The following is a 24,819-nucleotide window of genomic DNA, read 5'->3' on the forward strand; positions in this document are numbered from 1 at the left end:
CCGCCCCGCCGCCCCGCGAGGAGCGCCCGGGCGCGGCTCACCAGGGGACACGCGCGCAAGCCTGGTGGCGCGTCGGGGGCGCGTGGAGCGAGGAGGCGAGAGGAGCGAGGGAGGCGAGCGCGCCGCCCGGCCGCCCGCCGCTTTATAGCTCCGGGGGGAGGGGGTCGCGCTTTCGTAACCGCGCGGGGTGAAAGACCGAGGGGGTGGCGCCGGGCCGGCCGGGCCAGCACTTGCATCACGCGCCCTGACTCACCGCCGCGCAGGCAGGAGGGTCCCTTTGGACCAGCCTCACCTCCAGCGCCGCCCCGGCTAGGTGGAGCTGCCGTGCGGGGTGGCCTCGGCGTGGCCAAACTGTCCAGCGGCCACCAACCGCCTGGCCAGGTCTTGGCCCAGTTACCTAGCACTTGTGCCAGCGGCCGCCAGCTGCGGCCTGGGGTGGTCCCCCGGCCAGTTGCTCTGGCTGGAGGCTCAGGGCGGGCTGGCAGAAGGCAGTGGCCTCACAGCGCGACCGGGGACCTGCGATGCCGCCCGTGCTTGGTGCCCAGGCCAGGCGGCCAGATTGGCCCTCCGCCCTCTGAGAGCCAGGGGTGGTGGGGTTTTGGCATATTTTGGCCAAGTCTTTTTCATTTTATAAAGGATGTATTTTACCCTCTTTCGAGAGCGTTGTGGTGCCCTGTGGGTCAATATTTGTTCTTTAGTTTCAACATCTTTAGAAGCACTAAAACACCCCTGTTAAATATTCTCCAGAAAAGCAAACTGGTCAGGCCAGGAAATAGTTTAGCGGGCTCGGGGGTCGCCGCTGACCCCGGGGCACTTTCCAGAAACCACTCTGAAACACCTACCAATTGTTCACGATGCAGTTTCCTTCTAAAAGCATACTAAAATGTTATTTTGTTTTCAAAACAGCTAAGATGAGTTGGCGGAGGACTGGACAAAGGAGGGAAGCGGCAACCTTCCATAGCGTCATTGGTCAATTAAGTCAAAATGCCGTGACTGGGGCAGGTGTTTTGCCTACACAATGGCCCCGTTTACTGACAATATTTTTTTTTTCTCTTTCTGTTCAGTTAAGAAGTTCCTCTAACGTGATCAAAGAGTCAAAAGGCAGCTTTTGGCTGGATGAGAGCGAGTGGCATGGCAAAGAAGGATCTTTTCTTCAGGTCCCTTCCACACAATGTCTGTGTGTCTCCATGGCCCAGGCTGCCAAGAAGTTAGGTGAGTTTTGACCATTTTGCTGAAGACAGACCTGACGTAAGAAGGAGGGGAGAAGAGCAAGCTGGCTGCCGGAGTATCAAGGCGATTGGACCTCAGACCTGTCTTTCACATCGGGCTTGGGGGCTACTTTCTAATCCTGTAACCTTCCGACAGCCACCCACAGGATGTATGGAGATTGCACATAGTAGGTGCTCACTTGTTAGCTGCTGAGTTAATTTCTTTTACATTATCACTTTATGTACTCTTCATAAGGCATTTATTTAGAGGACTTGGGTGGTGAGGAGGGGTAGTGGTCATACGTGAGCTGAGCCATCATCTGGGCCTGGGTTCAGCTCGAAACTGGGTCTGGGCCTGGGCCCTCTCCATGTCCCCTCCACTCCTCCACCCATCTGAGTCCCAGATCTCTCTAGAGTATCAAGGACGATGCATTTAACTCCTTTCTTCCCTTGCGGGTAGGAAGGCCTGTTTCTGGCCAACAAGCCAACTAGGATGCCTTCTGGTTGGGCCGGTTTTATCGAAGAATGTACTAGTCTAAGCAATTCATGTAAGGTCTGCTCTAGACCCCTCCTGCAGGAACCATGAGTTTGGACATATATGTGTTGACTGGGTGGGAAGGGACTTCAGGGGACCTCTCCGTCTTCCACCCATTGCTTGAATCTCCTCGTTAACATTCTCAAGGAGAGGTCTTCCAGTTTGTTTATTTTAAAATAATTTTGTAAAACTTGTTTATCCATTTATTTATTTATTTTAATTTGACCAGAGAGGGATAGAGAAAGAGAGAAAGTGAGAAAGCAAGTCACCAGGTCCCAGGACTCAAACCGCGGTTGGCCATGTGAGAGTCCAGCACCCTTAACCTTAACTGCCACACTACATGCTGGCCCCAAATTTCTGCTCCACCTTCTCCAATGATGGAGAGCTCCCGGCCTGACCCACGTGCTTCTAGACGGTTTGTACTGCCAGAAAAGTTCTCTTAGGATCCCTGGTTCTTTCACGGATTTCTCCCAGACACAGCCTGGTGGTCTTTGCGCACACACCAAGTCTGATACACCTAGCGGGTTTCAGTGCATTTTTACGGTTTTTGTTTTGATAACAAGATGTTTTCAATTGTCTGTTAGGTGTTGAAAGGTTAGTGTGACCATTCCTCTTCCCTCCACCCCCCCACCCCCTTAATGATAAATCATGAACCTTGATGTTCTGGATATCAGCAAAGAAAACAGTTTATTTTGGCGTTCTCGCTAAGATTTCTTCATGATTACAAATAGCCGAATTCAGGTCAACTGATGTTTTTAATGTTAGTACTTCGAAATTCATCCTTGCAAAATTTCAAATATGCATTTATATATATGTATATAATTGATATATGTGTGTGAGCATGTATGTGTGTATATATAAATACGCACACATCAATATATATATAATTAAATATATAATGCCAAAAGAAAAAATGTTAACAGAGATTATCTCATTGTGATATAATATTAGAGACATTTAAAGATTTTCTTCTTTGTACCTTTTCATATTTTTCAAATTTTTATGGTGAAAATGTTGACTCAGAAAATAAAACAAATATTTTTTGACAAACTTTTAAAAAATGTTTATTTCTATAAGCAAGATCATGTCTTATGGATTGCTTATATGGTATGGAAAAGTTTGTTTCCTTACTAGGCTTCCAGGGAGAGACAGACCATGTTCCATTCATCCGGGACTCTGCCCCTCCTCCCACTGTTCCACAGGGTACGTCAAGACACTCACATAGGTGCGCAATCAGTAGATGTTCATTTCATTTCATTTACTGAAATCACTTTATGTAATCTGTGTAAGACATTTATTTTAAAATTTTTTTTTAGATTTTTGCTATAGGGTACGTGCACTCGCAGGAGAGACAGAGAAACAGAGATAGAAAGCGAGAAGTCACCTCCCGGGGGGATGGGCATGCCTCAACACCTTCTCCTCCATTCTCCTCTCAGGATTTTGGGCACACAAATATACATGCCTAGTGTGTTTCAAGCCGCCGGGTCCAGGACTTGAACTGCTGTTGGCCATGTGAGAGTCCAGCGATGCAACCATTGTACCATCTGCTGCTCCCTATAGCACATTTATTTAAGAAGACCTGGATGGTGAGGTGTGATGGGTGGGATGAAGGTCATTGGGCCTGGGTTTGGCCGGAGCCTGGACCTGGGTCAGGCTCTCCCTTGGGATCTGGACCTGGTGAACACAGGCGGCGCTGATGCTCATGCCCTGGCTCCTGTTCCCGGTGCTGCTGCACATGCTGCGGGACCACGGGGTCAGCCACACGCTGCTGGTGCTGAAGGTGGTGGGGAGCAGGCTGCTGCCGCAGGTGGAGGTGTGCTCCTGGGCACGGTCCACGGCCTCGTTGGTCGTGTGCTCTTCAGTTTCTTTGCCTCTCCCCAGGTTGCTTTGGAACATGCCAGTGTGGTGCCAGAAGGCATCGTTTGTAAATTCTGCCTGCTCTTGGAGACCCTCCTGCCGTCCAGAACGAAGGTATTCCTGGGGGTGAGTGACCCCGAGATTGGTGCTGCTGCTCTGGAGGAGCTAGGGTCCAATGGCCCGCCTGGAGGCGTGATGGCTGAGATCCACGAGGAGGCTGTCCACACTTCTCCGATCTGGTGAAGAGTCCAGCCCATGTCAGCTCACGAAACCTAGTGGGGCTGGGACACAGCCATCCTCTGACAGAGTTAAGTGGGTTTTTGGGTTGTTGGTTTTTGTTTTTGCTATAGGACCCTGCACTTATTGGGTTGTTGGTTTTTGTTTTTGCTATAGGGCCCTGCACTTGCCAGAAAGACAGAAAACAAGAAATCACCCCCAGGGGGGATGGCCGCTCCACTGTCCCATCTACTCTATTCGCCCCAGGATCTTGGGCACACACGCACACTCACCCAGCCTGAGTTTTAAGCTGCTGGGTCTGGGACACGAACTGCAGTCGGCTATGTGGGAGTCCAGCAGCATAACCACTACACCATCTGCTGGTTCCCAGAGTTGTTTAGTGTGAACAGGGGCACAGTATGGTCATCTTGTCCACCGGCCTGGACCCACCTGATGAAGACATCAGCACCTTCCCTGCATGTCAGGGAGCAGCACGGCCTCCCTTCTGGAGCTGGTGAAGATCACCAGTAGCAACACCGTGTTCTGCACGCTGCCCCATCATTGGCAACTGAAGGGCACTGTGTGAGGAAAGGTGGGAAAAGTGGGAGGAGCTGACCATGAAGGGGACCATGACTGGCAGTCCTCCGTGGGCATGGGCATGTCTGCCATCCACCTGCTTCACATCAAGAGCATCTTCAGTTTTGTGGTGTCTCCGTCAGTGTCGCCATGGCTGGAGCCCACCAAGCTGCCCTGGCCTGTCACCCCTCATCGTGGAACCTGGGGTACAGCTCTCATGCTCATGCCAGCAGCCTTGACAACCCCCAGCATGCACAGTGCAGATCCCCGGGGTTGAGACAGGGCCCTGAAGACAGGCTCATTCTCCACTCCCCCTTCCCTGGCCCAGCCACTGCCGGGAACACGGGCTGCTGCTTCCGACACCGCAAACAAACGTAGGATCGCCACAAATCGATTCTACCCTGAGGTGCTCACACGTGTCTCAGGGGAGAAGCTTCGAGACCAAGTCAAGGAGCAGCTCTCCTTCCGTGAGCCTGGAGAGATTCCACTAGAGAACCCGGATGCCGGGAGGCAAGCACTGGCTCAGCAGAGGCGGTGGCTCTGAGTTCAGGAGGACGCTGGAGGCACGTTTGAAAGGAAGAGAAACCAGGGCTGTGGCTTGGCCTGGTGTCTTCGGGAAAGCCGCGGCAGTGCTCCGAGGAGAGCAAGGAGACCCTGAGAAACCAGGGGGAGAATGGAATGGAAGACCCAATTCCACAGGGAGGTGGTAGGAGTGACCTTGACATGGCAGGCAAGCACTAGTCTTCCCAAGGGGAAGCCATCTTCACCCAAGGAGGAAACAGTGATCCCGAAGAGGCAGCAGCAGGAGTGTCCCCAAGACAAAGAGGACAGTCTCTTCCAAGGAGGAGCCACTCAACAGTGGACCCGAAGAGGCTGCTGGCAGGAAGAGCACCTCTGAGAAAAGGCCAAAGCACCTTAAATGTGCCTGGGAAGATTAGAACAGACATCCTGCACCCCATTAAAAACAGACTCACAAACAAACAACAGAAGTGCTGGTCAGAGGCCTTCCCTCCCCCCTTTTTTTAATGTTGTCAGAGGGCACAGACAGAGAGGGGGAGGAGAGTGAGAAGGCACTGCCCCCCCACCACCACCCAGGGAATGATCACACCACAATTCCCTCTCCACTTCTCCTTCAGGGATTTGGGGTGCACACACTCACATGCCCAGCACGTTTCTCAAGTTGCCAGGTCTGGGACTTGAATCGTGTAGGTAGCCGTGTGGGATCCAGTCACCTTAACCACCATGCCATGGGCTAGCCTGAGGGCACTCTTTCTGATCCGTAATATCCCGGATTTAGCACTTGTAGCAGAGATGGCTACTTGTCCTTTTACAGAAACAAACCCAAACAACTTTTCTAAGTTCGTGTATTTTTCCTCCCGTGAGCAAAATAGAATCAGAAAGATAACTCCCCCAACTAGAGTCTTCACGCCATGATCCATCCCCAGCTTTGGCCAGCCCAGGACTGTGGGCACACACAGGCTTGACACGCTCAGGGAGGTCTCTTGAGTATGAACCTGGAGCATTCCCATGTGATTCAACCTGGCTGAGCTTCAAATTTCATCTGCACCACCATCTGCCCCTCACCATAAAACATGCCCTTCCTTCCCATGGTGTAGAGTGAGGGGCTACCTCTGCCAGCCTATAACTGACTCCCTGACTCCCCTGCTCACCCACTTCCCGAAGATCTGTGAGGCTACAGGCTTAGATTACGGTCAGTGGGGTGTGCTATGGGCCACTCCCACACTGGGCTCATGAGAGCTGCCCGTCCGATTGCCCATGCTCACTCTCCCCTCATCTGTGGGCAGAGTGCCAGCAGCTGGGTCCCCTGTCTGATTCACACAGAGTCAGATGTAGACTTCCATTGGATCACGCTACTGAGATCTGGGGGCTCGCCTGCAACCGAAGTGATTATTACCTCACACTAACAGTAGCAAATATACCCCTAAGTCCTAAAAAATAAGATGTTTCCTCATCGTTGAAAGAAGAGCTAATGGAAGATATGTATTGTTTTCACCCTCATAAAAATTAAGTATTTCCAACCAACTTCATTTTGCACAAAGTGACATCTACATCCATATCCTGACAGAGAGGACAAGAAAAATGAAAAACAAGGAAATCAGACAGCATGTAACACCCGACCACCTTTAAAAGAAGCAGAGTCATTGGTGGAAAAATGAAAAGGTTAGGTAGTCGGTCAATGTTTTCAGGTACGAAGAGTCAAATTAATTTTTTTGTTAAGATTTTCTTTCTCAGTGACTGCAAAGCCATCAGCTAGTCTCATCAATTTAGTTGAAACTAACGTGGGTTCCTCCCGCTGACTGTCCCTGAGACACATGGTCACACCCATCAATTCAGTGCAGGCTGAGAGCTCTCGTGAGAGCAGATGTGCAGGATGCAGGGGTGCGTGGCTGCGGGCGTGTGTCTGAATTCCCTGCCAATGGAGGGTGCCTTTGGTGGGGCCAATGGTGGGAACAGGGAACTGGCCCAGAGTGGCTTCACTGTAATGATCTGACGTGGACTCGGTTAACCCAGGGTACTGCTGTTTCTTTTGGGTTTCAGCCCCATGTGCATAATTCTTGGGTATTACATAAACATGCCTTCCTGTAGAAATAGTAACTGCAGCGGAAAACTTTAGCAATGATGGAATTAAATATTACATGTGTTCACTTATATAGAACACCGCTGACAAATATCAACTTGCTAAACGGAAAGTTTAAGGAAGTTAAGCAGTTCTTTAGCATACGTGTAGGTTTTTTTGGAAAGATTGCCTGGGATTTTTGTTCAACTCTTGTAGCAGTAATTAACACTTTCTGATATTAGTCTAGATTTTAAATTCCTTAAGTTTTTGTATTTTCCTGTGGCAGCTAGGAGGATGTCTCGTTTACCTCATAGGTGTATTTTTAAGGGAATCATATCCAAACTGGTAGTTTTAGGGTAGGTTACTTTCACTTACTAGTTGTGTGACCTTGGGCAAGTTACTTAATTTCTATGTGTTTCCATTTCTCACCTGTAAAATACAGATAGTACCTACTGCAAAAGATTATTGTGGACAATTAGGTGAAATAATACATGAAATGGTCTTAGGAGAGTACCTGACGGAGAACATGTAGTATGGATGTTGCTTATTTTTACTATCACGTTTTTCTTTGGAGAGAGAGATTTTTGCTATAGGGTATGCATGCTCACCGGACAGACAGAAACAGAGAAACAGAGACTGAAAGCGAGAAATCACCCCCCCGGGGATGGACACACCACAATTCCTTTTCTATTCCCCTCTCAGGATCTTGGGCATGCATGCACTCATGCCTGGCGTGAGTTTTAAGCCACCTGGTTGGAAACTTGAACCGCGGTTGATGACAGGGGAGTCCAGCGACATAACCATTTCGCCATCTGCTGGTCCCTACTATCGCTTTTTAAAAAATAGTTATCACTACCATATGGCTTGTATTTCTTGAAAAATAAAAACTATAGAAATGGAATTATCATTTCAGGGATGTTTTATTTAAATGAACTTGATTGTCAGTGTCTGTACTATTTAAGATTTGACTTTTTCCTCAAAAAAAAAAAATCTGTACCTTAAATGAACTACAAATGCCACATAAAAATTAAACAGTGACACCTCACCAAGTTAACTATTATTTTGTAATGTTAAAAATGGTTTCTTAGCAGTCTTTTGGGGCATTATTTATTTATTGAATTATTTTCATGTTTTAATAGGCTTTTGCCGTAGGGAGCATGAGCTCACAGGTGGCGGGGGAGTGAGAAGTCACCCACACTGGGGATGGCTATCCCCTTCTCCATCCACCTCCTGGGGTTTTGGGCACTCACACACACACACACCTGGCATTATTTTTTAAAGCACCAGGACCAGGATTCAAACCATAGTCAGCCATGTCAGAGTGTAGCATATTAACCACCATGCCACCTATTGGTCCCAATCATTTTTTATTTTTAAATGTGACATTTTTAGGCTTTATTTTTTCAGTTCCTAGGAGTGAACAGCCAATGAGAGAAACAAAGATCTTGCTAGCACCAGTCAGAAACTCTGGAAAGGGCCAAACTTACAGCACAGTGACTAAACTCTGTATGTAGGGAATTAGATCCTACATAGCTGACCTCAGTTTGAATCCTGGTCCTGGTGGCTTTAAAACACATCAAAGTCCAGCAGGTGGCATGGTGTTTAAGGTGCTGGACTCCTACAGACCGACTATGGCTAGAGTTCCGACCTGGTGGCTTGCTTTCTCACTTTCCCTCCCTCCCTTCCTCTCTTCCTCTCTCTTTCTCTCTCTCTCTTTCTGTGTGTGTGTGTGTGCGCACGTGTGTTTCCTATAGCAAAATTTAAAATAAGTATAAGAAATAAAATTAAATAAATTATTCTTAAAAAAAATAAAAACCCAAGCACATACATGTGCTTGTCAAAGTCCTGATAAGATAGAGAAATGGAGGACAAAGGATTGCTATGTGACCATGCCTTAGTGAGAAGTACTTTCTCTTTCTCTTTTTCTCACTCTCTGATGAGCACATGTGCCTCTGGCAATTAAAAAAAAAGGAGGAAGAGTAGTGAAAATAGTGTAAGTCAGTCAAGGAGAGGCGAGAAAGAAGAGTATTTGTGTGTGCCAATGGCAGACTTCTAACATTTCCCATTTAAAAATCTCTGCTGGATAAAATGCAGTTTATCTTAGTTCAGGCAGCTCTAACAAAGTACTGCAGAATGGGTGGCTTATGAACAACAGAAACTTATTTCTCACAGTTCTGGATGCTGGAAGTCCAAGGTCAGGATGTCAGCATGGTTGGGTCCTGGTGAGGCCTGCTTCCTCTTCCAGATCACAGAGTGCCATCTTCGTAATGGATCCTCACCTGGTGGAAAGGGACCTAGAGAGCTTCCTGGATCCCTTTTATTAGGGCATAAATCCATTCATAAAGATTCCACCCTCCTGATCTAATCACCTCCCAAAGGCCCTACTCCTAATACCATCACATTGAAGGTTAAGATTTCAACAGACAAATTTTGGGAGGATGCAAACATTTGGTCCATAGCATCATCAAGGAGGTCACCAGGGAATCCCCTCTTTATCGTTTGATTTTTTTAAATTATCAGTTGGCTAGCCCTGTCAACTCCTGCCTGGATCATGTCTCACATTTGTCCCTTTTTCGATTCCATGCAACCTCACCTGTTGACACTAATAGTCTATACACCTTTATGAATGAATGTCTTCCTTACATAAATAACACATGTTTATGTATTTTAGAAAAATAAGGTAGGCAAAAAATCAGAGTCTTGAATCCCACTACTTGGAAGTAATTATGGATAACATTTTTGTGTACATGCCTGTGTGTGTGTGTGTGTGTGTGTGTGTGTGTGTGTGTGTGTGTGTGTATGTGTGCATGCACCATTAATGGAATTATACTGCAGTACTGTTTTATTATTAACTTCATATCATAAACATGTGTCCATATCTATAAATAGACTCTAGTGTTATTGTTGTATAGTCTTCTACTCCATGGCTATAGTTCCATTTACTTATGAAACCTCCTGAAGTTGAATATTTAGGATATTTCTTTCTTTTTTTCTTTTTCTTTAGCTTTTGTTATAGTGTTCATGCACTCACCAAAGAGAGAGATAGAGAGAGTGGGAGAAAAGGAGGGTGAGAAATCAACCCCCACGGGGATGGCCATACTGTACTCCCTTCTCCTATAGTCTCCTTTTGGGATTTTGGGCATGCACACACATACACGCCCAGCCTGATTTTCAAGCCACCAAGTCTGGGACTTAAACTGTGTGGTTGGCCATGTGGAATCCAGCACCTTAACCTCCATGCCACCTGCTGGCTTTTATTTTTAACCTTTTACTTTTATAACCGTTCTTGTGATAAGCACTCTTGTAACTCCATTAATCACATACATTTTTAATTAATTCTATAGGATAAATTCGTAAAAGCAAACTGTAGGTCAAAGCCTATACACATTTTAGAATGTTTGATAATGAGCTAGATGTAACATAGCTTCTCAATCTGTATACCAATGTCCAGTATTTCTTTCTCCAAAACTTTCTAAAATGAACAATCCTCAGTCCGGCCTTTTAGGCCCCTAAATCTGGGCCTTACCTACCTTTCCAGATTCATGTCCTGCTGGTCCCTCTCTGTTACACTGCATGCCATGTGGCTGTTTCTGCTGTTACCACCATCTGGAATACTCTGGACTCCCACCCCACCCCCTCACACTGAGATATGACCCCTTGTATGCACTCTCATAGCCATGTGGCCGCACCTCACTTCTGGCATTTATCATATTCTCTTCTACGTCTCATGGCTTTTTATGTACCAGTCTTACCTCCCTTACTACCGCACAAGGGCTCATAAACCAGAGACCAAGCCTTATCATCCCCTGCATCCCCTGCAGTAGATATATAACCACAGAACCAACTCAATTATGCTGCCATAACAAACAAATCACATTTTGGAGACTGAAAACAAGACAGCTCACTCATGCTGCATGTCCATGTCAGATCAGCAGAGCTGTCCTATGACACCCTGCAACTCAGGAAGCCCATTTCACGGTCTGAAATGACCGTGGCAGAGGGGACAGAGAGAGCCGGAAGTACTCACACTGGCAATTGTGCCTATTTGGAGGTGGAGGCAGAGGTGACATTACTGCCAATGGCCTATTGGCCAAAATGAGTCATATGACTTTACCAGGGGAGGAAGGACAGAGAAGCGTAATCTTTCTACACAACTGGGAGGAAAGATGAATCTTATGAGGGGCCATGAAGTCAGTAGCTGTCACCATGCCTTGCTTATAACAGGCAATCAACAGACATGCTGAAAGAATGAGCAAATAAATACAACTGCAAGTAGAAATGAAAACAGAAGACTACTGACTATAAAAGAACATTTCCTTTCCAAACTAATTTTTATTTTTGTATTTTAATTAATTAATTATTTATTTATTTATTTATTTATTTATTTATTTATTTATTTATTTATTTATTTATTTATTTATTTATTTATTTATTTATTTATTGCCATAGGGTGCGTGTGCTTGCCAGACAGAGAGAGAGACAGAGAGACAGAAAGCGAGAAATCTCCCCCTGGGGGGGCTGGCCACACCGCAACTCCTTCTCCTCCATTCTCCTCTCGGGATCTTGGGCATGCATGCACATGTGTCCGGTGTGAGTTTTAAGCCACCGGGTCCGGGACGCGAACCGCGGTCGACTACCTGGGAGTCCAGTGACATAGCCCTTATGCTAACTGCTGGTCCCAATTTTTATTTTTATAAGTAAGAGAACATTAAGATATTTTGCTTTTCCTATTTCATATTGTATTGTTTCCTATTGAGTAGGAATCTGAATATGGAAAACAGATATGCATTTTTTTCTTACTGTTTAAAGAGGCAAGGATGGAACCAGGGAGTTGAGGATATCACATACCTTCAGTGCAGTTTCTACTCTACCATAGTCAGATAAAATAACCAGCTAGAAGAGTGCCCAAAGGGCCGGCAGGTGGCATGGTGGTTAAGGTGGCTGGATTCCCACATGGCTGACCACAGTTTGAGTCCTGGACTTGGAAGCTTGCTTTCTTACTTTCCTTTACTCTCTGTCTCTCTCTGGTCAACTTCAAAAAAAATAATAATGACAGTGAATAAAATTAAATAACAAATAATTTTTAAAAAAGGGCACCCAACATTTTATTGGAAGATGATGATGCTCTGATAGGAAAAGTGACTGGCTGACTCAACTTTTTCTCCCTCTGTGCTATCTTACTTATAATAAGACACTAAGAGGAGGTGGTGAAACAAAGAGTCACCCAAAGAGGACCCTGCTGGGACTACGCCTGGCCTAGGGAGGTGTGAGGAAATGGGTACACTTGGCCATGACGTCCCAGGCGAACCTCATCCGTAGCAAGAGGCTAAGCGAATGTCAGTTTCAGTTCTATTCCCTGGGGAAGTCATGTTCCACCAAGAACCTCTTAACTCATGACCTAGAACCTGCAACATCAACAGATTGTTTTTTCTTTTGCAATGAATAAGATGTGTATCACTCTAGTTAGGTGTAAAACTTTAAGATTAGAGAATTCAAGGAGACCCATAGGATGGATATTGTTAAGTTTGTTAATTTCATGAGCAAGAGGGCAGAGAGAAGCCTCAACAGGGTCTTCCCATCATGATCCATCCCCAATCTCAGCTGGCTTGGATTCTGGACACACATGTGCCCCGTGTGCTCAGGGAGATCCCCGGATGCAAACATGGGACCTTTCTGACGCAGGTGCAGCTGCATTCTCGCTGCACCCTGGCATGCTCCTACATGGCTATTTTTGAAGCAAACTTAAGTGTGGGTGCAATGATAATTTTTCTAATTACTATAACATATTGTGTGCATTTTTCATTTAAGAGAATTTGTTGTATTGGGTTTGTAGCTTTATTAAAATAGTTAAATGACCTTGACTCAGTTCAAAATCAGTATTTAAATATTTAAGGCGATTCGTTCCTGATGTGTAGCATGACTTACTGTTGCATAATCATGTTTAAATATTTGGGGAAATGTGCTTAATAGATGTCAAGACTTAATAAACTGAACATTAAACAAAGCTAAGTAGTGGTAAGTATTCTTTCCATGTCAGTAGCCCTGAGACATGAAGGCTCCTAGCAACGGACAAGACAACTCCTGTCCCATAGATTTAATAGACTGTATGTCGGACCAAAAATCCTGGATGTCTGGCTGTTGCAATTGAAAACAAGATCCAAACAAATACGCTTAGCAGGGAAACCTAGTGAGCAACTACGTGGGTTGCCTTTTGTAGTCAGGTCTCCTGCCAAAGGTCATTGTTCAGTCTATGGCTTGATTAGGCTTGGCACATACACAAACGTTTTGCTCGCCTGTCTGGCAATAAGTACAAGGCTTTTTCACTTAAAACACTTCCGAGGTCAAGCTTCCTAAAGTATGGGGGGTTGGGAGATGAGAGTGTAATAGAACGAGTAGATCAAGCAATCTGGGTGATCAGAGGACTCTTTAAAAAAAGAAAATTGAATGTTCAATTTTATGTTCTGTTGATGCTAAACTAACCTTTCCATCTCCCCCAAATGGTCATTAATTAAAGTTGTTATATAATCAAAGAAATGGCAAAGAAGCACTTCTGAGATCTAACTAGCTTCTCTTCATCTAGTGATCATGAGAGAGCCATTCATATTGCCAGCTGATGCTGATGGGGTAGAAATAGCACGCCAGGGAGTCTTCCTCGCCACAGAGAGGGCCCGATGTTCAGTTATGTTTCTATAATAGACACTTCGACTTGCCATTTGCCTGGCTGATCTCAGATGCTCTGGGGATTCTCTGAGGACTTAGGAGCTAAGAATGCTCAGGGATTTAGTGTCCTGAGGAACTCTTTAATCCTCTGCTTCCTGAGTCCCACCCTAAGCCAGAACCTTCTGTCACATCCCAAGAGTTACAGGCAGTTTGAAAGCTCTGCTAAGCAACTACTTTGCTTGACCTCTGGGGGTCCTAGGTGGTACCACTTAGGGCTCCCTGAGAAGTTCTGAGCAGGATGAATTTCCGTCTTGTCACTCTGCCTTGGGTGGCACTCTGAGGGGCTTTCTTTCTAAGCAGCAGCAGCAGCAGCAACGCAGGTCCCGCCATGGGTGAGATCAACCAAGATGCCGTGGAGAAATACCTGGAGGAGAACCCTCAGTTCGCCAAGCAGTACTTTGACAAGAAGCTGCGGGTGGAGACGCTGGGAGAAATCTTCAAGAACAGCCGGGTGCCAGTCCAGGCCAGCATGTCCTTCTCTGAGCTGACGCAGGTGGAGGAGTCGGCCATGTGCCTGGAGCTGTTGCTCAGCCTGCAGGAGGAGGCCAGCAGCGCCGAGATGGCCGCGCACAAGGCCCTGCAGAGGCTGGCCCAGCTGCTGCAGGCCGACCGCTGCAGCCTGTTCCTGTACCGGGCTCGCAACGGCATTCCCGAGGTGGCCTCCAAGCTGCTGGACATCACCCCCACTTCCAAGTTCGAGAACAACCTGGTGGTCCCTGACAAAGAAGTCGTGTTTCCACTGGACATCGGGATAGTGGGCTGGGCTGCTCACACGAAGAAACCCCTGAACGTCCCAGATGTGACAAAGGTGGGTGGCCCGGTGTCGGCAGGACAGTCGGTGGGGTCAGGGAGGAATGAATAGGAAAGAGAGATGGCACCATCCTTGTGCACTGGTTGGCTGTGCCCTGGGGAATGCAGGGGAAGAGAAGCATCCGGGCCTACGGTGTCAGATTTAGCAAATAAAAATATAAGGTAACAAGTTAAACTTCAGTTCCCAATAAACTTAATTCCATACACACACACACACACACACACACACACACACACACACACACGTATACATAGCATAAGCCTGTCCCATGTAACATTTATTTTTAAATTTTGCTAGAGGGCCTGTGCACTTCCTGGTGGAGGGGGCGGAGAGAAAGAGAAGTAGAGAGAGAAGGCATCCTTGGGTAATGGTCACACTGCAGTCTCTTCTACTACTTCTCGCCCTCCTTTCAGGAGTTTGGACACACGTGCACATGTGCCTGGCGTGTTTCTCAAGCTGCTGGGTTCAGGACTCAAACTGTGCATTCGGCCATGTGAGATCGAGCTCAGTTAACCACCAGGCCACAGGTGATCTGACTTATTTTTTTTTTTTTAATAAAATTTAGTTGTATTTATTGAGAGAAAGAGAGACAAGACCCTCCGCAGAGTCCTGTCACACCATGATCCTTTCTCCCAGCCTCCTGCTGGTGAGGAGCTTAAGCACACACACACGTCCCACGTGTTTCAGGCTCACCCAGGATCTGAACCTGGGGGCAGCATGTGGCACTCACACAGCAGAACAGCACTGTGTGCCTGTACCTGGGCATATGTTGACATTTTATCAGGTCATTCCACCTGGGCCTGGTGTATTCCACACCCACTCCTCCAATACCCTGGGAAACAACTAAGCAAGTCACCTCATGGGGAGACCAGCTAACATGCCCAGATGCCAAGACATGTTAACTGCTCCCGACGACCCTCAGTCACAGCCCTGTGGAAACATACAGTTCTTTGGGACAGATCAGCTCATAAATTGATTCTTCACCTATAGGCCAAACGCACAAAGAGAAAAAAACCAAGGCTACCATTTGAGAGTTCAGATGTTCCAATGTGGCTCATTATAAACGTGAATGTAGTGCTGGCTAAGTGTAAATGACCACCCCAACACCTCCACAACACAGATCTAGCGTGATGGCTAAGTGCAACTGACCACCTCAACACCTCCACAACACAGATCTAGTGAGGGTATATTCCATCACATAGGACCTTGGGACACTCCCAAAGACCAACACCCACTGCATGAACACAAGGCATTGTTGTGCCCCTTATCATTGCGATATATCCTCATTGTAGAAAACTTATATTAATAAAATACAAATACACAAGGAGGCAATGCTGATTACCCATAATCCCTTCACTCGGCAATAATCACGGGGATGGAGGTCTCCCTCCAGCCCTTCCTCTACGCAGGCATCTCCTTACTATGATTACTGTTAACCAAAGGGAGAGTGGATCAGGATGGGCTGGAGCCCAGTGGGAGCAGCCCCTGAAATGCCGTCCGTGGGAGGGTCTGTTGCTAGCCGCGGTTACAGGCAGCTGGAGAGGCAGGAGGATAATCCCCTAAATGCCTCCTGAAGCTGATTACAGGAGGGTCCCAGAAGTTGTCAAATATTAGCCACAATCGGCAAACAACTGGAGGATACCCCTCAGGTGCAAGGGTTGCGTGGAGCCCTTGTCTTTCCTGATTTCTCCCTTGGGTGAGTTCAAGCTAGTTTCAGTTCACTTTGGAGGCCCACCACAGCTCCTTCAGGTGCGTGCTCTTAAAGCAAAGGCTATGTCCCCACACCCTGAGGTTTTCTCGTGGGAATATGCTTCTCGACAGTCTCCGATGGAGTCCATCTCTAATTTACTAGGATGTCACACTATAGAAGTAACATGCAATCACTTTTTCCCCCAAAATACATTTTTTTTTTTAAAAAAAGAGATGAGTTGGAGCCAGCAGGTGGCATGGTGGTTAAAGTGCTAGATTTCCACATGGTTTACCATGGTTCGAGTTCTGATCCCAGCAGCTTGAAAATTATGCTGGGCGTGTGTGTGTGCATGCCCAAAGTCCTGGAGGAGAATGGAGGAAAAGAGATAATAGTATGACCATCCTCCCAGGGGGCGATTTCTCACTTTCCCTCTCTCTGTCTCTCTCTGGCCACAGCATGTGCCCTATGGCAAAAAAAAAAAAAAATAGTGATGGGTAAGAACCTTCTGCTGTAGTACCCTGAGCGCAGTGCTCCATGCCGAGGAGGAGATGTAGGTCGGACCTGTGGGAAAGATGAGCTGACTTTGGTCTGTTGCTGTTCATGCTGGCATCACTGCGAGGACAGGGCAGCTCGCGAGGGGCAAGTGGGATCCTCTTCTCCCTTCGCCTGGGGACTCCTGGCTTCTCTGGGTGGGAAGAGAACACTGTGTTGACGCTGGAAGCACCCAGCTCAAGGCCCTCCTGAGCTCCGAGGGGCAGTCACAGCCTCATTTCCTCTCCAATTCCCCGGCTTCTCACCATCTTTTCCCTAGAGTGGTGCTTTTCAACTCTGGCTGCACATTAAAATCAAATTGTAGCTGAGCACAACAGTGCGCCTCCATAGTCCAGCTACTCAGGAGACTGAGGCAGGAGCATTGCTGGGGCTAGAAGATTGAGAGTTCAAGGTCAGCTTGGGTGACATAATGAGACCCTGTCTCTTTAAGGAAAAGAAAAAAATCACCAAATTGTTAGATTTTTTAAAAAAAATACTGATTTATAAGGCTCTCAAGAGTCTGGGAATACATATTAGATTTTTGTTTGTTTTTTATTTTTGTTTTTTGAGAGGTAGGGTGCATGTGCTCACCAGAAAGACAGAGAGAGACAGAAAGACAGAAAGCGAGAAATCACCTCCCAGGGAGGATGGCCACACCACAATCCCTTCTCCTCCATTCTCCTCTCAGGAATCTTAGCTCACATATACACACACCCGGCATGAGTTTAAGCCATCAGGTCTGGGACTCAAACTGCGGTCAACTACATGGGAGTCCAGCGACATAGACATTACGCCAACTACTGGTCCTGAATACACATCAGTATTTTAAAAAAGCTCTGCAGGCGATTCTAATTTGCATCTGGTGTTGGAAACCACTGTTAGGTGAAAGATCCAGGAGGATAAAGCGAATTTCAAGTCGACTGTGAGTAATCAAGATAGAAAGGGCTTAGGGAGTCTTTATCCCAACTCTGTCCTACGTCAGACAGGAAGTGGAGGTCAAGGAGGTTGGATCTCCCCAGAGTCCTGGCACGTGTCGGTAAGTGAGAAGGGCTGGGATGTAACCAAGGCTTCCTGGTGCTCGTCCACTGCACCCCACCCACCCCACACCCCTGCAGTCTCACCACGCTTTAGCCACTGCAGGAAAGTTTGCAGCGAGAGAGGAGGTGGAGACTGATGCTGTAAATGAAATTCCTAATGAATTCTCCACCTTTCAAAGCATTTTCTCATTATTTGTCTCGATTCCGACAAGGCTCTGTGCAAGGGTTATGGAGGCTATATTTTTATATCCATCCTATATAGTAAGAATTCACTCAAATGGGGAAGGCGGGATGTGGCAGGCCGGGACAGTAAGCTAGGTCTTCCAGGTCCCCTTTTTCTATTGCACTGCCCGTGACCCATGGCTTTGCTCTGGTTAGCAGTGCGGGCACTCAAGGGAAAGATGTCTTGCCCCTAGACGAAGATATGGAGCAGGATACCCCTGAGCTCGGGGTCCACAAAGGCAGTAACAGCAAGGTCACCCGGGAGGGAGTGCTTTGGCATCAGACGGGTCGGGTGCGGATCCAGGGCTGAGAATTTGTGACCGAGGGTACACACTGAATGTACACAGAGCACCTGGCTCAAGTAGGTACTCAATAACTGATCGCTACGATTAGACGGGCGAGGTATTGCAAAGGTTGGGGGGCTGGGTGTGGATGACCAAAACCGGGTCACGGATGATCGCCTGTTTTAAAACAGGTTCAGAGATGGAAGACTTTTTAAACAGGAAACAGAAAGCTAGCCTCTGCAAGTCAGTTGTTTCCTTGTCTACCTACCCAGAGAGCTGTGCACTAACCCACTGGGTGGTCCTGATTCCCACTGTGGCTTAGAAAACAGCTTTGGGAGAAGGCCTAAGCGTTCAGGAACCAGCAGGTAGTGTGGTGGTTAAGGCGCTGGACACTCCCACATGGCCGACCAGGGTTCAAGTCCTGAATCTGGTGGCTTGCTTTCTCACTTCCTCTCTCTCTCACTGTCACTCTGTCTCTCTCTGGTCAAATTAAACCTCTGCAAGTCAGTTGTTTCCTTGTCTACCTACCCAGAGAGCTGTGCACTAACCCACTGGGTGGTCCTGATTCCCACTGTGGCTTAGAAAACAGCTTTGGGAGAAGGCCTAAGCGTTCAGGAACCAGCAGGTAGTGTGGTGGTTAAGGCGCTGGACACTCCCACATGGCCGACCAGGGTTCAAGTCCTGAATCTGGTGGCTTGCTTTCTCACTTCCTCTCTCTCTCACTGTCACTCTGTCTCTCTCTGGTCAAATTAAAAAATGATTGAATGAATAAATAAAATAAATAAATATTTAAGAAAAAAAAAGAAGGCCTAAGCGTTCAGTCATGAACTGGGTGCTCCCTCTCCTCCCTCTTCTCTCTTCCTTCCTCCTCTCTGCCTTTGCTCTCAGGGGTTAGTGGTGTTTAATCAGGATTTAGCAGCACAGATCAGAGGAGGGATCAGGCTCCCGCTGCTCTAAACAATGTCCCCTAGTTGCCTTCAGGGGCTTCTTTGAAAAAGGACCTTCTGCGAGCTTGGGAGTCCAAAACACACAGGATTTCCTCTAAGAAATCTGACCGAGGCCTGTTAGAACTAGTGAAAATGAAAAGCTGGCAAGCCTCCCCTCCCCTGTAATTCAGTGGGTGGTTTGGATGCAGTAATACACAAGCAATAGATTTTTGAAACTTACAAGCTATTTTCTCAAAGCAGCTGATTAAACGTAAGAACTATCCTCACGTTTAGAACCTAGAATAAACCGACACAGGGTTTTGAAGCTGCAGAGAGAAGTGTGTTTGGAAAGTTAGGCTGCGGGGCTTCATCCCATGTACTTGCTTCTGCTATTTCCATCTTTCCTCAGGAGCCCGGGTTTCTGTGTAAATGAAGGTAGTTATGAAGGTAATGGGTAATAAGGAAGGTGGAAAAAAGAATGTGGCCTGGCCTGGCCACAGAGTGGATTAAGGGAAAGAATGGAAAGAAGTCTGGGGACATCCTGGCCTGAGAGTAAAGACTCAGAAATAAACCTCTCCAAAACCCAAAAACAAAACAAAAACAAAACAAAACAAATAAGCAGAGAGAAGTAACAATTAAGTGACCAGGGAAGAAATGGGCTCTTGGGAGCCTGGAGCAGACTCTGCCCTCCAGAGGAAGGGAGCCAGCTAAGGGCATCTTGTCTACTCGGTGGTTGGAATGGGCTGGCAAATTTAAGACTAGGAGCAAAGCGACCTTGTGAAAGAGAGCTACTTCTCATCCAGGAAGCCACAGGGTTCTCTTCCTGGTACTTGTAGAGCATCTAGTAGATGTCAGACACTTTTCTAGATGCTCTATCTATAGCATGGTGTTCGAGCCCCCCATCGGAAATGCTGGGTAGTAGATGATGTCATTTTCCCTACTTCAGATTGGGAAATGAGGACACAAAGGGCAAATAACATGCCCAGGACTACGAAGCTAGGAATTGAGGCCTGCTGCCAGCCAAAGCCTAGAAGCTTCTTCATCCTTACACAGAGCTTCTTGCTAAGAAGTGAGTGGTTTGAACATTCTCACTGTGCAGTCATGTAGAAGAGACCAGGGTGGGGAGCAGCATTCGATTCTCTCTGGTCCCATTTCCTGGGATCTTCCACCAAAGTGATTCGCCCATTTGGTTTAACATTGGAGTTACCTGGAGCATGTGAAAGTTAAGATCCCTGGGACCAGCAGTTGGTTTAATGGCTGTCACTGGACTCCCATGTAGTCAACGGCAGTTTGACTCCCGGACCCGATGGCTTAAACTCATGCTGGGTGCGTGCCTGTGCCTGCCCAAGATCCCGAGAGGAAAATGGAGGAGAAGGGATTGCGGTGTGGCCATCCCCCTGGGGCGGGGGGTGGTGATTTCTCAATTTCTGTTTCTCTGTCTCTCTCTGTCTTTCTGGAGAGTGCACATGCCCTATAGCAAAAAACAAAAAACAAAAACAAAAACAAAAAAAAACAACAAAAAAACAAAAACAAAAACAAACCTCCCTGGGGGGTACAGACTCCCTGCTCAGAGATCGAAGTTCATACGGTCTGCTGCTGCAGGGGACACTGAGGCACAGTTCAGGACTCAGCTCCCACGGGAGCTGAGCTATTTCCCCCAAGGCTCTTAATTCCCAGTGGAACTTACGGCCTAGAAGGCATATACCAGGGGACATTTTTCACTTCGGGACTTCGGGACACTGACCAGAACTTGGCCTCCAAGGTTCATGCTGCTTTTACAAGTCCCATTAACACGGGGAAATGAAAATAACATGACATGTGAAAGGAACGCACATGAATTTTGGCCAGCAAGTCTCGGAGTTAGGCTTAAAGGTCAGTGCTAACTGAGAAAGACACAGGCTCAAAGGGAAGAATGTCGGGATTCGGGGAAGGTGGCTCTGCACCCTGAGGAGGAGGTATCCCCAAAACCACAACTCCCAGAGCAGCTGCTTCCTTAACCTTCTTAGGCCCTCCTGTTGCACACCTCTCTGGTCTCAACACTCGCCCTCGCCACAGCCAGTGTATTGGGATCATCCTTTGCATCTACTATGTAGGGATTGTGTCTGGGGAGATCTACTTTCTTTTTTCCCAAAGGGGAAAAAATATGAATGAATGAGATTGGTAGAACATCGGTGGAACATTAAAAAATTATGGGGTCTGACGATGGCAAAGAAAGTGGTCCTGTCACGCAGGGTCAGTGGAAGAATTTCAGCCTTTCCTAACAGCCCTCTATGTAGCTGAAAACGACGTGTACCATTGGTCCAGAGAAAAGGACTTTAACCTTGGAGAATCCACACATAAAGGTAACAGCAATGATGATTAGTGTGGAATTGTTTGTAGTGGGGAAAACGATGAGCAGACTGAATCAGGAGAGGCTGGTTGAGCAGGTCACAAAGAATGGAGTGCTATTCTAAATTCTAAGAGCTGAGTTTCCATCCATTTCCATTAGTCTGGAGGGAAGCCCATAAGACACTGCAAAGTGATAAAAGTAAGTACCAGATACAATTAACAAAAAGAACATTTCTTTTAAAAACTAATTTTGTACATTGTTATCATTTTTAATTTGACCAGAGAGAAGCAGAGAGAGAGAGAGAGAGGAAAAGTGATATGCAAACTGCCCAGTCCAGATCTCAGACTGCAGTCAGCTATGTGGGAGTCCAGTGCCTTAACCACCACCCAACCTGGCAGCCTCAGTAAAGATAAAATTTTTATAAAGAAAATAGAAAAGTCTTTGTCCAATCATAGAGAAAGACATAGAAGAAGACATACCAAGTAGTTACTGCTGATTTTCTTAAGTGGGTGAGACTGGCAGGAATTTGCAGGAATTCTTCACTTTCTTTTATGCTATTACATATGGGCTAACTCTGTATGTACGCGATTATGTATGGTTTCAAGTGCACATTGTACTTTTGCAATCCAGCGCAGACTTCTGTGAACTATGCTGTGAGCCCAGCTCTGCCCTCCTTTCTCACGCACCCTCTGACCATTGTAACCATGTACTGCCCCCTCCCTTCCTCTTAGCACCCCACTTTCATACTTGGTAGTGATGTCACCTCTTTTCTCCTGGACCCACCTCAGCCTACCTCAGAGAGGCCACAGCTCAGACAGGAAATACTCTTTGGAAACACACAGCTGTGACTCTATCCCATGCAGTCACAGAATGGTGGGTAGTGTGGGAGTGTTCATTGGGACCACTGCGAGGGGGCCCTGGTTATCTGTTGGTACAATCTTGGCTAGACTGAATGATCTGTCACCATCCCTAGACCTACCATCCCATGTCTCTGTGTCACTTTGGCCAATGTGTGAATATTTTTTTTCAGAACAGCCATTTTTCTGACTTCATGGACAAACAAACCGGGTATGTCACTAAGAACCTGCTGGCAACCCCGATCGTGATGGGCAAGGAGGTTCTTGCTGTGGCTATGGCACTTAACAAAGTAAATGCAACTGAATTTTCCAAACAGGATGAAGAGGTAATGCTAACCCTGGGCATCCGGTCAGAGGTTCAGCAAATTTATTTATTGTGTAACCAAAGGAAAGGTGTCACAACCATAATTTGTTCTTCTCTGCCCTCCGTAGGTCTTTACCAAATACATCAACTTTGTCTCTGTCATCCTAAAGATTCATCATACCAACTACCTGTACAATATTGAATCCCGAAGAAGCCAGGTAAAAGGAAGGTGACACTCTCTCCAAGATGACCTGTTCTGAAAAGGGACCCAAAGGCAACAAGCCCAGACTCTTGCTCCTATCCCTCATGGGGGTTTTAGCCACATGGAACAGATCCCCAAACTTCAGTCCCAGGTGTCCTCTCATGATCTCCTTCTCACCCTCCCCCCACCCATAACCCTCCATCTGTGTGTCCAGCTGGTTGACTCTCTTCAGTCTACATCCTGGATGACCTTATTTCTTGACCTATGAGAATGCACCTATTTCACTTGATCATTAGCTCCACGTAGGCTCTTAGCAGTTAGAGGATCATAATAAAACTATTCATTTGAGAGCACTCTTCTGAAGCCCATTGCTTCCTTGGGGCAAAGGAATAAAGAACAATGTTGGTATCCAGGATCTGTGAGTCTGGACCAGTCTCTGGACCTCAGTTTCCTTGTTAGTACAGTGTGTGGGTGGGGGTTGGGATGGAAGATTTCCAAGGTTTCTTCCCAGTTAGACTATCCAGGTAAAGTTAACCTTGACTATTTCAGGATACATGGATGCAGATTCATGGCTTTCTCTCCACAAGGGCCAGCAATAGCCAGTGGGCCACCATACTGGATCCTCTGCCCAGGGATTATCTCTTCATCTGTTTTTAGGGCACTTGTTCTTTGGAACTAAAGCATTTGGATGTGGGAACCAACCATGACTTCTCCCTCTTCATAAACCCACAGCCTTGCAAAAGCCTATCCATCATGTGCTTAGAGAGTCTGAGTAGTTCTTTGTATGTAGACATGTTCAAAACCAGAACTGCATTGTCTAGTGATACAGATTCATTTTATATGATGCATCTCAAGCTTTCTTTAGGCTGATGCTCTAACTTTCAATTGTGTATTTTGTTGTAACTGTTGTTGTTGTTCATTTGTTTGTTTTTTGTCAACTTTCAGATCCTTATGTGGTCAGCCAATAAAGTATTTGAAGAGCTCACAGATGTGGAGCGACAATTTCACAAAGCACTCTACACAGTTAGAACATACCTGAACTGTGAGCGATACTCCATCGGACTGCTGGACATGACCAAGGAGAAGGTCCTCACTGTTCCATATGCTTTATTTCTTCTATAATCACCTATAAAATATATACCGCATGAAACATGATCCTTAGGAAATGCCTATACTATATATATAATTGTGGAGATAGATCACAAGAACAGAGGTAAAAGTGCACATGTTAGAGCAAAAAAGATATAGGCTTGAATCTTGACTTTTCTTTCTTTGAAGCTATACATGTCTGTAGCCAGTCTTTTCTTCTTAAAATTAATTAATGAATTTTCTAGAGAATTTTTAGATGCACATAAAAACTCAGGAGAAAGTACAGTGTTCCCATTTATGTCCTCTTTCCTCTTGCCCTCCCCCAACCCCTACCTTGGTTTCCCTATTATTAATGTCTTTTATTAACGTCGTATAATTGTTTGAGTCGATAAACTAATATTGATACATTATTAAGTAAAATTCATAGTTTATATTTGTATTCATCCTTTGTGTCACATGGGTTCTATGGGTCTTGGCAAATGCATAATGTCACGTATCTGCTATTACAGTATCACAGAGAATAGATTTTGTGTTCTATAATCCTTTGTGCTCTATCTAAAACTCCCCTCCCTCTCAAAACCCCTACACCACTTTTTTTTTCTGCCTCTATAGTCCTACCTTTTCCAGACTGTCATATAGAGTTGGAATCATATGGTCTATAGCTTTTTCTGATCAGCTTTTTTCACTTAGCCATGTGCATTTAAGTTTCTTCCATGTCTTTTCGTGGCTCACTAGCTTTTTTAAAATCACTGGATAATATTTCTTTGTGGCAGTTTGTTTACTCATTCATCCGTTGAAGGATATCTTGTTCTCTTCTAATTTTTGGCAATTATGAATAAGGCTAAAA

General features: G+C 46.4%; 1 protein-coding gene and 1 long non-coding RNA gene across 2 annotated transcripts in view; one reads left to right on the forward strand and one right to left on the reverse strand.

The window, feature by feature from the left end:
* The first annotated feature begins 12,014 nt into the window (after positions 1-12,014).
* PDE6C (phosphodiesterase 6C) overlaps positions 12,015-24,819 on the forward strand; it is a 59,263-nt gene continuing 46,458 nt past the window's right edge. The window contains exons 1-4 of the mRNA XM_027771498.1: positions 12,015-14,498; positions 22,551-22,703; positions 22,810-22,899; positions 23,829-23,969. Of these exons, the coding sequence (XP_027627299.1) occupies positions 14,019-14,498; positions 22,551-22,703; positions 22,810-22,899; positions 23,829-23,969 (864 nt within the window). The 5' untranslated portion in view covers positions 12,015-14,018. The remainder of the gene's footprint in view (positions 14,499-22,550; positions 22,704-22,809; positions 22,900-23,828; positions 23,970-24,819) is intronic.
* On the reverse strand, positions 14,490-23,990 carry LOC106734788 (uncharacterized). Its single transcript, XR_001370345.2, has 3 exons — positions 23,919-23,990; positions 16,753-16,876; positions 14,490-14,628 (listed from the first exon to the last, which is right to left on the reverse strand). It is a non-coding gene; the product is annotated as an uncharacterized LOC106734788 (long non-coding RNA).

This window comes from Tupaia chinensis, unplaced genomic scaffold (genome assembly GCF_000334495.1).
Source record: "Tupaia chinensis unplaced genomic scaffold, TupChi_1.0 Scaffold000217_1, whole genome shotgun sequence".
Lineage (NCBI taxonomy): Eukaryota > Metazoa > Chordata > Mammalia > Scandentia > Tupaiidae > Tupaia > Tupaia belangeri.